Source organism: Astyanax mexicanus, chromosome 12, assembly GCF_023375975.1.
Source record: "Astyanax mexicanus isolate ESR-SI-001 chromosome 12, AstMex3_surface, whole genome shotgun sequence".
Taxonomy (NCBI): domain Eukaryota; kingdom Metazoa; phylum Chordata; class Actinopteri; order Characiformes; family Acestrorhamphidae; genus Astyanax; species Astyanax mexicanus.
The window spans coordinates 42,717,658-42,730,750 of NC_064419.1; the positions used below are offsets into that span (position 1 = coordinate 42,717,658).

General features: G+C 36.2%; 1 protein-coding gene across 2 annotated transcripts in view; it reads right to left on the reverse strand.

The window, feature by feature from the left end:
- The window catches only part of itpr3 (inositol 1,4,5-trisphosphate receptor, type 3), a 71,163-nt gene that overhangs the window by 43,074 nt on the left and 14,996 nt on the right, over window positions 1-13,093 (reverse strand). For both annotated transcript variants that reach the window (XM_049485591.1, XM_049485590.1), the window contains exons 5-14: window positions 9,427-9,585; window positions 7,460-7,558; window positions 6,259-6,342; window positions 5,944-6,090; window positions 4,897-4,992; window positions 4,059-4,103; window positions 3,795-3,943; window positions 3,565-3,664; window positions 1,723-1,883; window positions 1,296-1,437 (exon numbers count right to left, since the gene is read on the reverse strand). In XM_049485591.1, the coding sequence (XP_049341548.1) occupies window positions 1,296-1,437; window positions 1,723-1,883; window positions 3,565-3,664; window positions 3,795-3,943; window positions 4,059-4,103; window positions 4,897-4,992; window positions 5,944-6,090; window positions 6,259-6,342; window positions 7,460-7,558; window positions 9,427-9,585 (1,182 nt within the window). The remainder of the gene's footprint in view (window positions 1-1,295; window positions 1,438-1,722; window positions 1,884-3,564; window positions 3,665-3,794; window positions 3,944-4,058; window positions 4,104-4,896; window positions 4,993-5,943; window positions 6,091-6,258; window positions 6,343-7,459; window positions 7,559-9,426; window positions 9,586-13,093) is intronic.

Genomic DNA, 13,093 nt, shown 5'->3' on the forward strand with positions numbered 1-13,093 from the left:
TTCCCTCTATATGTCATGGGTGATGGTGATCAGTACAATCAGTACAAGGCATCTATGAGCTGATGAATCAGAATCAAGTCGCTGCACTTTCCTCCGAACACGCTGTGATGCTACTCGTCAATGCTGCATCAGCAGCAGTTCAAAAAGAGGCGGAGCCTGACTTCACATGTGTCGAAGGAGGCATGTGCTATGCTTCACCCTCCTGGTGTTGGGGCATCACTAGTGATAGAGAGAGTCCTAATGAGTGGGTTGGGTAACTGGCCATGTAAATTGGAGAGAAAATGAAGTTCTTTGGACAAAATCACTTTCATTTCAATAAATCTCATCAGCTCTATTCTCACCAGTTTTATTCCCTTTTAGAATGTCCAAATACAAAAGCATGCAAAAATGAGTTTTATGTCCCCTTGCACCGGATGATAAATCAAATCATATTATTTTATCATAATATAAATCAAATCATTATATTACATCATAGTTATACAGAAGCTCTCTGAACCAAGTTCGTATAGGAGCTATTGTGATTGGTTATTTTGTTATGTGACGATTCAACTTATGGTGTTATTTCCCTTTCCATCAGTTAACAATACTTTACAGCTAACAATATGCAAACGGATGCTGGTTGGGAGAAGCTTTGCGTATTGGATTGCTCAATTGATCCACAGTTCAGAAAATGTTATTGTGTGTGAAAACAAATCAGCCCAGATTCAGTCTTGAGTGATGACTCATTTATTCCGGACAAGTGTGAAAATGCCCTTAGGTACCAGGTCCTTTCCAGTAGGTAAACCCAAACTAATAATACACAATCAAATAGAAATAGAAATAGAAATATATAAACTTTAAACATATTCATAGTATACATTCTTATTTGCATATAGACAATTTGATGTAACTGGGGGAGTGGTGAAAAGTATTAGTGGTGCAGGGTCACAGTGAGTAAATTTCAGGATGCAGTGTGAGTTTGTGATTGGTGGAGATAAATAAGTGGAGTTTATTGTGGATTGTTACCAGACCAACAGCTTAGGGGAACACAGAGCATATTTTTAATTAGCTATACTAGTGTTGCTAACATGTAATAGATGTCTGTCAATCAATAACATGGATTTCTATGACAAAACACTTGTAGACCAATTGCAAAAAATTTAAATGTTCTTACCAAACGACTACATCTGATTTAAGGAGAAAATAATACAGTGAATTATTTCTTTAATGGAATATGATACTAAAAATGATACAGCCGAGAAACATGATACAAAGTAAGTAGGTCTTTGATGTGGTGCCGGTTTAAAGGGATTTACCTGTTTGAGAATGTTCTGCTCTCGCATGAGCTTTTGTCTCTCACGGTTGGGTTTGTTGTTCACCACCTCCAGCACAACCTGCCCACTGTTAATCTGATCAATCACAAAAAACACCAGGTCCTCCAGCAGCTTAATGGCAAACCTGCACAGTGAATACACCAAGAATTTAGGAAACCACAAACATAGATATGCAGGCATGTCCATTATATGCCAAACACTGTGTGGACATGTCAGAAAATGTTTTAAAAACTTGCACAAGGAAAAACAAGAATAAATTTGTCCAATATAATTTATTTTACTCCAATATTGAACACAGAGTTTATTATTCACATTGTGAAACATTGCATTATTGGAGGTATATGTTTTCATACTTTTTATACACATGGTCTGATTAAGGGCAACACATATTTTTACATATTGGTTTTACCTTCTGTCATTAGGACTGATAAAACCAGCATTGAACTTGTCCACCACAGTGCTCAACATGAGACTGGCATCATTAGCGAAGTCCAAATCCCGAATCTCCATGACCGGGACCGAGACAATAGCAAAAGCTTCTTTGTCCTCTTTAGTTGGGCAAGTTCCCAGCTACGAGAAGAAGAGGAAGAAGAGTCATGGTATGTGTAAAGTTAACAATATAAACAACAATATATTAACAATATAACCAATCATTCATTTAATTTTTATATTCATGTGAAAACAAATCACATTTAAAAGTTAATTTGTTTTTATTAATAATGGCTAATTGGCTAATTGAATTTGGCCATTTTCACTTAGGGATGTACTCACTTTTGTTGCCAGAGGTTTAGACATTAATTACTCAATAGTGTGTTAATTTATTTTAAGTGCACAGCAAATTTACACTGTTATGCTGTAGCTGTGCACTGACTACTTTACATTGGATTTATTGGTTTCAGTGTTACAGAATTTAACCACCTACATTCTTCACATTCTTCACCGCAGGTTTCCCTATTCATTTGATTACAGAACCATCACATGTAACTTTTCTGTCTTAGGAAGTTTAGAGCACATTTCAATAAAAGATTATGTTTCAATAAAAATATCAATATTTGACGACATGTACCGATATTGTATTGCAAACGGAAACGCTATGATATATTGCAATATCAATATTTTGACCCACCCATCCTTCTAACTACATCACCTATATATTACTTCAATACTATTTACATATTTTTACTTTAAGTTTACTTTGACATTTATTTTATAGCAGACAGCATGAACCTCAGAATTAAGAAATTATTTCAAATCTTTATTTAATTGATTAATATACATCAATTCCTGCATTTCACATTACAAAAAAATGTTGGAATGGGGCAATTAAGAGCTACTAATGAGTTAGAAAAAGAAAACCTGTGGTTTCTCCCAGGTGATTTACAGGCTTATTAAAAATAAAAACAACTTACCAGACTCACTCCAGTGATTGGATCATCCTTCAGATACTGAGAGTTTTAACTGAACTGGTTAAATCTGCTTTTAGCTACAGAGCAGCAGTGAGCTGAAATTCTCTACAGGAAACCTTGAAGCTCAGCTCAATGGTGTCACTAAATCATTTTAAACTCCTAGTCTCTAACCACCTTCTGACAGTCTGACACTGTTATAGCTCCTTTTTAGTTTTTTGAGTTGTTTTTGGTCATTATTATATAGTTATTTTTTTGTTTCATTTAATATATTTACCCCTTCGTTTATGGTTTCTTTTTTATTCTACTTGTATATATTTTATTTTATTTCTTATTTTATTCTTCTTAACTGTTTTTAGTTATTGCTTGTTATATATTTTTTACTCTTTTATGTGCTTAGCTTTATTTATTATTTGTAGTTCTTATTTTCTTAATTTTCTTATTTTTTAATATTCTTATTTTTATTACTTAAGATTTTTTACCTATGATTTTATGACTCCTACTCATTTCTTATTTTAATTTTATCTTATTTGTTTTATATTTTTTATTTTAAAGTATCTTATATATATTATTAAAATGCTGTGTCTTTTTATTTATTTATTTATTTTATTTAACAATCCCTTCCCTGTGTATTTGCGTGGCTACATTGTAAATGAGGGCCACCCTCAAAATACTTTAATTTAAATAAAAGTTGAATAAGTTTTTTTTTTTAAGGAGGAATGATGGAATGTTTAGGAGAATGTCCAGATAATCCCGAAAAAAACAGGGGCTAAAATTAGGCTGGGACATTCCTCACATAACCTCTACATGTGTGGAAGAAAATAAGAAAATGTAAAGGTTCTTTTTACCATCAAGCGAATGGGCCTCTCTTCATCGATGTCAATTGGCACATTGGTGCTCTGGATCCACGTGTTTGTGCACAAATGACGCAAGCGCACATAAGAGTTTCTAACAGGAAGATAAACAAAAAACAAAGTTATGCAAATTTGATTTGCAAAATTCCTCAAAATAACACGTACATCATTCAATAGTACAACTGGTACACAGAGCAGCCAGAGCAGCACAGCATCATCAGCACCTGGGCACAAATGAGTCTGTTTTCTGCAGTGTAGTGGGGTCCAGCTCGAAAAGTGAGGCGATGTCGTTCCCATGAGGCACTGCAACCAGCTTATACTTAATCCTCTCACCCAGACTCCTCTTATTACTCCTCTTACTCTCTGTGTCCACCTGAGGCACACAAAGAAGATACAGGCTTAATAGTATGTGTGGAATGACTGGAAAAATATACATGTATGTGTTTTATATGTTATAACATAACATATAAATAATAATACAGGCCTACCGCTGGCTGCATTTCATTGCTGTCCCCCTTGTAGCCCGGATTCTCCTGATACAAAAAATATATATATGATTTGATAAAACAAACACTTACAGTCTCTTACAGGGTTGTATCACATTACAGCTCTAGAAAAAAATTAAGAGAGCACTTCAGTTTCTGTATTAGTTTCTCTGATTTTGCTATTTATAGGTATATGTTTGAGTAAAATAACATGTTGTTTTATTCTATAAACTACAGACAACATTTCTCCCAAATTCCAAATAAAATTATTGTCATTTAGAGCGTTTATTTTTAGAAAATAAGAAATGGCTGAAATAATAAAAAAGACACAGAGCTTTTAGTCCTCAAATAATGCAAAGAAAACAAGTTCAGAAATCAATATTTTGTAGCATACTCCAGGTTTTTAAATTACAGTTTTCATGCATCTTGGCATCATGTTCTCCTCCATCTGTCTTACACACTGCTTTTGGATACTTTTATGCCACTCCTGGTGCAAATATTTAAGCAGTTCAGCTTGGTTTGATGGCTTGTGATCATCCATCTTCCTCTTGATTATATTCAAGAGGTTTTCAATTTGATAAAATCAAAGAAACTCATCATTTTAAAGTGGTCTCTTTTTTCCAGAGCTGTATTTACTTTTCTAAAGTTTTAACAGAAAAACTCAGAACTGTAAAATTAGATTTTTTTGTATGTAATGTGCTGATTAACAGGACTAATGCCACTTCTTCTGTAATTGGACATCGCTCTTTTCTTAGTGTTCTTTAACCCTTTACCAGACATTGTAACTGTATCTGTATGTTATCCCTCATGGTTCTAGCAGCTGTGCTGAAGGTCAATTTACCTCTGCAGCCAGGTAATTGCCTGTTGCCAGATGTTTGAAGCGGTAGAGGCTGTTCCAGTGTCCTGCTCCTCCTCTACAGGGGTCATGATGAACTACCTACAGAGCACAAAAAAACATAAATCAGTCACCTTCCCCAACACTGACAAAACTGAGAAACTGAGATTTTTTTTAAATATCACTTTTTGACACCATTTATGATGCATCCCATGTTCTCCCCAATTTACACGGCCAATTACCCAAACCATTCATTAGGACTTTCCCTATCACTAGTGATATGCCCCAACACCAGGGGGGTGAAGTCTAGCACAAGCCTCCTCTGATACATGTGAAGTCAGACTCCGCCTCTTTTTAAACTGCTGATGATGCGCAGCGACTCGGTTCTAATACATCAGCTCACAGACGCAGCCTTGTGCTGATCCACATCACCCTTTGGAGTGATGTGAGGAAAGAGCGCCATCTACTGTACCCACCCAGAGAGAGCAAGGCCAATTGTGCTCCCTCAGGGCTCCGATAGCTGATGGCAAGCTGCATGAACAGGATTCGAACCAGCAATCTCCTGATCATAGTGGCAGCACTTTAGACTGCTGGACCACTTGTAGCCTGAACACATCGTCACTGTCCAATTAAAAACAAGTATCTCCAAACCAGCAACTTTGTAGAAGAGAAAGATAAAACCTTCTTAACTTTCAATGGAAGTCAATGTAAAAACATTTAATTTCAGGTAAATTTTAAGAAATACTATTGGTCTATACACAATATTTTAACACAGTATAAGGAACAGTTGGTTTGTTTAAATAATCTACTAATCTAAAAATCGACAAAATGGAGGTACTTGTTTTTAATTGGACAGCAATGATATGCAGTATTTACAATAAATCTATTTGACTTGACTTCTCTCATGTATTGTTCTGCATCATGCTTCACTACTGTCCTATAGGAACGTAATTTCACTCCTCTGTGTACTTAATAGACAATAAATAGCTCTTTTTTTTGTAGAAATTCTTTACCTAACTACTAAAAATCCATAAAAGCAAACTCTCACAGTACCTCCACTTCCCACAGAGCGTTAGAGCTGGTGGCTGAGGTGGCGGACTGACGCAGGGTCGTACGCAGGAAAACGTGTAGCTTGGATTTGTACTCATCACAGGTCAAAAACTTCTCCTGCTCTGCATGGAAGAGTCGAACCACATCGCCCTGCACCAAAATAAGAGTGAATCAGAGCTGAAACATGCTGTACAGTAATATATAAAAAATGGATATCAGGCATTAAAATAACAAACAACTATACTGTGTTTATCAGTACAGAAACAGAGCTATATTACCGGTACTATATCACTATAATCATTCAATACAGTCACTCACTCCTTTTAGAACTTCATCTTTGTGATCGCTGAACATCATAAACAGGTTGATCTTCCAGCAGGTGTTGCCATTTACAGAGTTGACCTGTAGGGGACACACTCACACACTTATTTGGGCATTTTAACAGATCTAAATTACATTCCAGTGATATGTAATATATTAGGTGCTGGCTGATAAATCTCAATTCTGTTGGACAACAGGTATCAGCCTGTATTAAATGCAATAATACAAAAAAGAAAGCCGATGTCGTCCACTGCAATGGATGCAGGGTCTGAAAGGGTCTTAATATCATAAAAGAACCATCTTTGGCTCCATGAAAAAGCAAGTTTATAAAACACAGATCACATAGATCTCTTTTATAAGCATGTTTTTTTTGTTTATGAAATTAAAATTTCTTCTAAGACATCACTAAAAGAATGCTTTAAAAAATATATATATATAATTTTAATAAGAGTACATAATTTTGTCCTTCATTTAATTTGTGTTTGGCTAGTGCTGGGTGATGTATTCAGCAATACCATGTTTTACTTTAAAATATTAAAATATTTTATACATAATAAACATCATAAGCACAATAATGGCTAACAATTTCCATGTGGTTTATTTTAGCTTATTTTAGCACTTTTAAGAATAGCACCTAACACTAATATGCAGTTAGGTCACAATGAGAATTTTTTTGTGGACCAAAAATTATTGTTAAAATGACAATATTTTTTGTCAAAACAATCATACGCTTTTAAAGACAATAAAAATTATATAAATCATAGTTTGGTAATAATTTACTTATTTCTTAACCTTCTGTAGTTCACACTGTGTGTAAAGAATTGGTCGGTTTTTGAAACATGATTGGCTAAAATACTGTTCACTGTTATATATGTGAACAAACATACACATAAACAAATAAACACAATAGACAATATCACAATTATTAGATATTATTGAGGTAATTTACAAAAAATCAATAATTTATTTACTGTGACAGGCATATATGCAATATATGTATTTTCTGCGTGCCATTGATCATTGAATACTCAAAAATACCCCCAAAATAATCTGCATAATACACTTAAGTATTATGTATCCTAAAACATTCCTGTATTTTTATAATAATAATTTCTCAATAATTATCAATAAACAAATCAGTAAACACTGCCAGAGTACTTTCTATCACAGTAAAGTGAACCGAAATGAATCCGCCCACCTCTTTACAGCCGGGGTGATCAGTGAGCTCATAGTTGCTGGCATGAAGAGGCTGTCCTGCATTAACCGGGTTCAGGATGACTTTATCACCAACCACCACCTAAACACGAGCACAGTCAACACAAAAACACATTTAACACCAAATCATACAGGATTTCTGTAGTCTAACATATCAGCAGGGTTTATATGTTGGCAATAGTGGCTCTGTGGGCACTGTGGTATTTATGGTATTTTATTTATTTACGATTATAAACATAATCTGGCAACTTTACAATAAGGCTACATCAATTAACAGTATGTATGATAGTAAAAACACTGTTAAATGGTTAGTAATAGCTCAACTAGTCATTAACTGACACTAGTTCATACATAATTAAATAATTAAATTACTATTTCATCATGCTTAAGAATGTTGTAAATAATAATAATTAATTGAGACATATGGTCATAAATAAAAAAGGATGAAAAAAAAAGGATTAATATAATATTCTTTTTCTAGCTAATGTATGATCATATTGCAGCTCGATGCGACAAAAGAGAGCTACAGCAGAATATATCTGCTTACAACTTTTATGGAGATTTCATTTTCCAGCAGGACTTGTGGCACACTGTCCACACCGCCAAAAGAACCAACTGGTCATATATAATATTCAAATTTTCTGACAGACTGATTTTTGTGTTTTTTATTGGCTGTAAACCATAATAATCAACAGTAAAATAAATAAACGCTTAAATTGATTATTTTGTGTGTATTACATCTATATAATATATGAGTTTTACATTTTAAACTTTTCAATGATATTCTAATTTTTTGAGATGCACTTGTATACGAATGATGTTTTTTGTCTGTCATGCAAACAAAGAACTAATATTCGAATAAAAAAAAAATCTATGCAACCATTAAATTCAATTAATTATTTAATTAAAAAAAAATTGTATTGCACTGGAAGTCTGTGTTTAATATTTTTATTTTATATTTAACATTGACCTTTTCATTTCACAAACCATCTGTAAACATGATAAAATCACACATAATCATATTAAATTAGTAAAAAATCATGGCTAACTTTGCCTCGTTGGCTTTAGTGCTTTTCTTTTCCAGTGCAGTGATCAAGGCTAAGCTACTGGTCTTAATTAATGTTATGTGCCAAATTTACAAAAGAAAATACATGAAGTCCATTGTAGTGAACACAGGGTCATAATCAGGGGATAAGGCAGCACGGTGGCTTAGTGGTTAGCACGTTCGCCTCCCAGCACTGGGGTCTTGGGTTCAAGTCCTTATCTGGGTGGAGTTTCCATGTTCTCCCCGTGTCTGCGTGGGTTTCCTCCGGGGACTCCGGTTTCCTCCACAGTCCAAAACATGGAGATCAGGTAAATTGGATACTCTAAATTGCCCAGAAAAATGGAATACTGTATGGAGTGTGTATGTGTAAAGTGTGTGGTATGTATGTAGGTTTGTGTGTGTGTAAGTGTGTGTGTATGACTGTGCCCAGATATGGATTGGCCCTCTATCCTGGGTAAATGCTGTAGTGCCCGATGCAGTCCTCCAGGTGGACGGTCGTTTCCGGTTGAGAGTACGCTGTGCGCTATTGGCTGCTGCTTCTTACTGGTGTGTGGATGAGTGTTGATGTGTAATGTGATTGTGTGTAAAACGTGTTAATTGTAAAGTGGGCTTGGGTTTCTAGAAAGGCGCTACATAAGTTCATTCATTCATTCATAAGCTGCTACTGTTGGGACACTGAGCCTGACCCTCACTGCTCCTCTGGGATGTGGGTTTACTGTATTACAGAGTGTGTGTGTGTGAGTGTGTGTGTGTTTGTTTGCTGCCTGTATGTTAAAAGGTGAATGTGATTGTAGTTAGTATTTGTCTAAATCAGGAGCTCTGTCTCTGTGCTCTGCTTAAAGGCAGTGCAGTTGTATTTGCATGTATTTGTATAAGTCTGAATCAGTGGCACTATAGTAAATTACATTGTCTCCGTTGGTCCTCAGCTTCCAGAAGGGCTGGATGAAGAGCCAGGACCCCTCGTTGCCTGTAGCGTCCAGAGTGACCCGCATGGCGTTTTTCTCCAGCAGAGCCGGCAGACGCTTATTCACCGTCAAATACTTATTACTCTTCATGTGCAGGAGCTGAAAACACACAGAAAAAAACACACACTAATAAACCGAACCCATTTCTACCTGCGGTGCTAAAAAATAACTTTACATTACAGAATCTAGCTGCATACTTCAGCAGCCAGTGGAACACTTACAGCTCATGGATGTTATTTTTCATTTCGTGCCAATATCAGAGATACATAAATGAAAAAGTCCACAGTTTTTCTCTTTTCCTTTTCTGCTCTCTGTCGTTTCCTCTCTCTTCACTTTCTTTTTATTTCCCTGAGCTCTCTCTCTCTGTCCTTTTTCTAGTTTCCACTCTCCTTTTCTCTCTCCCTCTCTTGTTCCCCATCTTTCCTGTTCCTCTTCTGCTCTCTCTCTTTTCTCTCTCTCTCTATTTTGCTTTTCTGCTCTCTTTTTCTTTTCACTTTTATTCTCTTTCTTTTTTCCTCTCCTTCCCCCTTTCTCTTTTCTTTTCCTCTCCTGCTCACTCTCTTTTCATCTCTCTGAGTGCCTTCTTTCTATTCCTCTCTCTCTCTTTCTATGTCCGCTCTCCCTTTGTTTTTCTCTTCTGCTCTCTCTTTTTTGTTTTTTTCCTGCTCTTGTTTGCTTTTTCTCTCTTTTGTTCCGCTTTCCGTTCTCTCTTTTTCCTTATCCGTTCTACGTTTCTCTCTTCTTCTTCTCTGCTCTCTTTCTTAGTTTTTTTTCCTCTTGTTATGCTCTCTTTCTCTTTTGCTCTTTCTCTCTTTTGTTCCTACTTTCCTCTCTCTCTCTCCCTTTCTCTCTCTCTCTCTTTCTTCTTCTGCTTTCTCCTTTCTCTCCTCCTCTCTTTTCGTTCTCTCCTCTTTCTTTCTTGCTTTTATCCTGTCACTGTGCTCTTTCTCTTACGCTCTTTCTCTCTTTTGTTCCCACTTTCACTTCCCACTTTTTCTGCTCTTTATTTCTCACTTTTTTCCTGTCCCTGTGCTCTCTCTCTCTCTCTCTCTCTCTCTCTCTCTCTCTTTCTCTCTCTCTCTATGCACAAAATGTAGATGCAAACATATAAATACTGTAATACATTTGTATTTTACATGTAAGACAGACACGCAGGTCAAGAATCATAACAAACACATATAAAAACATAAAAAGGTTCTATAGTATGTACAGGAGTGGAAAATGAAAATGAAACACTTGGTTTTAGAGCACAATAATTTATTGTGGTGACGGACACTTCTGGTGGAAACAGGAGAGTTGAGGTGCACATTTAATTCTGCCGTGATTTGATCAGCCGTGGTTTTATGTTTTTTGGATACAATCCGGGTTAGCACCCGAACATCCCTTTCAGACAGCTTCCTCTTACAGCGTCCACAGTTAATCCTGTTGGATGTGGTTGGTCCTTCTTGGTGGTATGCTGACATTACCCTGGATACCGTTGCTCTTAATATATCACAAAGACTTGCTATCTTGGTCACAGATGCGCCAGCAAGACGTGCACCAACAATTTGTCCTCTTTTGAACTCTGGTATGTCACCCATAATGTTGTGTGTATTGCAATATTTTGAGCAGAACTGTGCTCTTACCCTGCTAATTAAACCTTCACACTCTGCTCTTACTGGTGCAATAATGTGCAATTAATGAAGATTGGCCATGAATGTTGATGAAACCTCCCACACTAACATTACAGGTGTTTCAGTTTCATTGTTCAACCCCTGTATATGTTGTAGCAATCAGTAATTAGTTCTATTGTGCAGAGTAAACAGTACAGAGTAAAACTCTACATGGGTGGACAGTGATAAAAGTGCAGCTCACAAGCAGACAGTAGACATTATTAAACTAACAGGTGTAATACAGTATATATTGAGTAGTTTTTTAACTGAAAGCTGTGTGGCCCACAGGAGTGTGTGTGGACTGTGGAGGCTCTTTATTTTAAGTCTCTGTGCAGTATCAAGGAAGAGTCAGTTTCCGATGAGCACAGCTGCTCTGGCGTTATCAGTGAGTGTCTTGAGCTGTAGTGAGGAAATGTTGCATCGCTGCTTTAACTGCTTTTTCGCTCTCGTGGACTTCAAGACTTTGGTTGTGTGTTTTGCAACTGAGCAGACAAGCTTATCTCATTTACTCTCCACTTGCACAATGCAAGTTTCCCACCCAAACCCTTCAGAGCGTGAGCAGCTCAAGCTCTTGCTTTGTTTCTAGAAACAGCAACAAAAAAAACCCTGAGCTACTTTTAGGTTTGAAGTGAGGCTATTTTAGCTAAGCATACAAAAGTCTTCGCTAATGAGTGTTTCTGCCTGCCACACATTAACACTTCAACAAGCGTTTCAAACTGAACAATATACACTCAGTCTCACTCATGAGAAAGATATGCTGATATCAGTCATTCAGATAAAGACACATGAAATGGTCATGTGGTCAACTGTGCTCGCAAAGCCGCTGCAGCTGTAGTGAATTAGTACTGGATTGAACGCGAGAGCATTCCTCAGCTGTATGCAGAAAAGGAATGTTTACAGACATTTGGACATACAGTGAAGATGCAAACAAACACCGCGATTTAGTGGGAAAATGGACACTGAGAGAGACAATTGTGCTGTCTCAGGGCTCCGGCAGCTGATGGCAAGCTGCATGACTTGGATTCGAACCAGCAATCTCCTAAGTCTGCTGGACCACTCAGAGCCCATTTTTTATTTTACTTTTTGAATTTTTACTTTTTCAATTATACGTTCATTAATATTAGCCTACTGTTGTTGATTAAAGTTTTTCTGGATTGTTTACACACAATTTCTGGTATTTAAGACGCAATAACCACAACATGTAACTTACGCACCAACCCCTTGAACCAGTTCTGCTAAACTACAAGCACAATTCCTGCTTTACACTCAAATTGCAGTTCTAAAACACACTTTTTCAAAACACTACATCCACAATTTTCTGCATTCGGCACAAATTTCATGAATAAAATCTGCTAAAAGCTTTAGCAGACCGAAACAGACAACAGGATGCAGCATAGTTTTTTTGTTTACTGTAACTTTATACAATAGATTCTTCTGTTGTTTTGATTGCATGGTACACTGTGTACATTGTTTGGTTGGAAAAAATAAAATATATTTTTACTGTGTATTTGTGTGGTCTGAGTATTAAAAACAATATTATTAAATATTTTACAATGCACTTATATATTTACTGTCTGTAGTAAGTGTAACACTGAACAAAAAATGACTAAGTCATTATGATGAATGGAAAATGGTGTTTTACACTGAGCACATCGGTGTTCAACTGCTTTTTTTGATTGTCTGTTCATATGATGGTTTGTGTGTGCCATCTGAACACAAAATAGCCTTTTGTGAAGAGATAACACTGTTTTGAATGTAATGTTTCATTTTGCAGGAGAATTGAAGGGTTTTGTCCATTGTGTGTGTGTTTGTTGGATTTGTGTGTAGAGTTTTGAGAATATGAGGCATGTTTTCAGAAAATGTGTGTACTAGAGCTGGGCGATATGGCCGATTTTCGATTTAAATTTATTTTTTCCCCTACTAAAAATCTAAATAAATTTCCCTGAGCTCTCTCT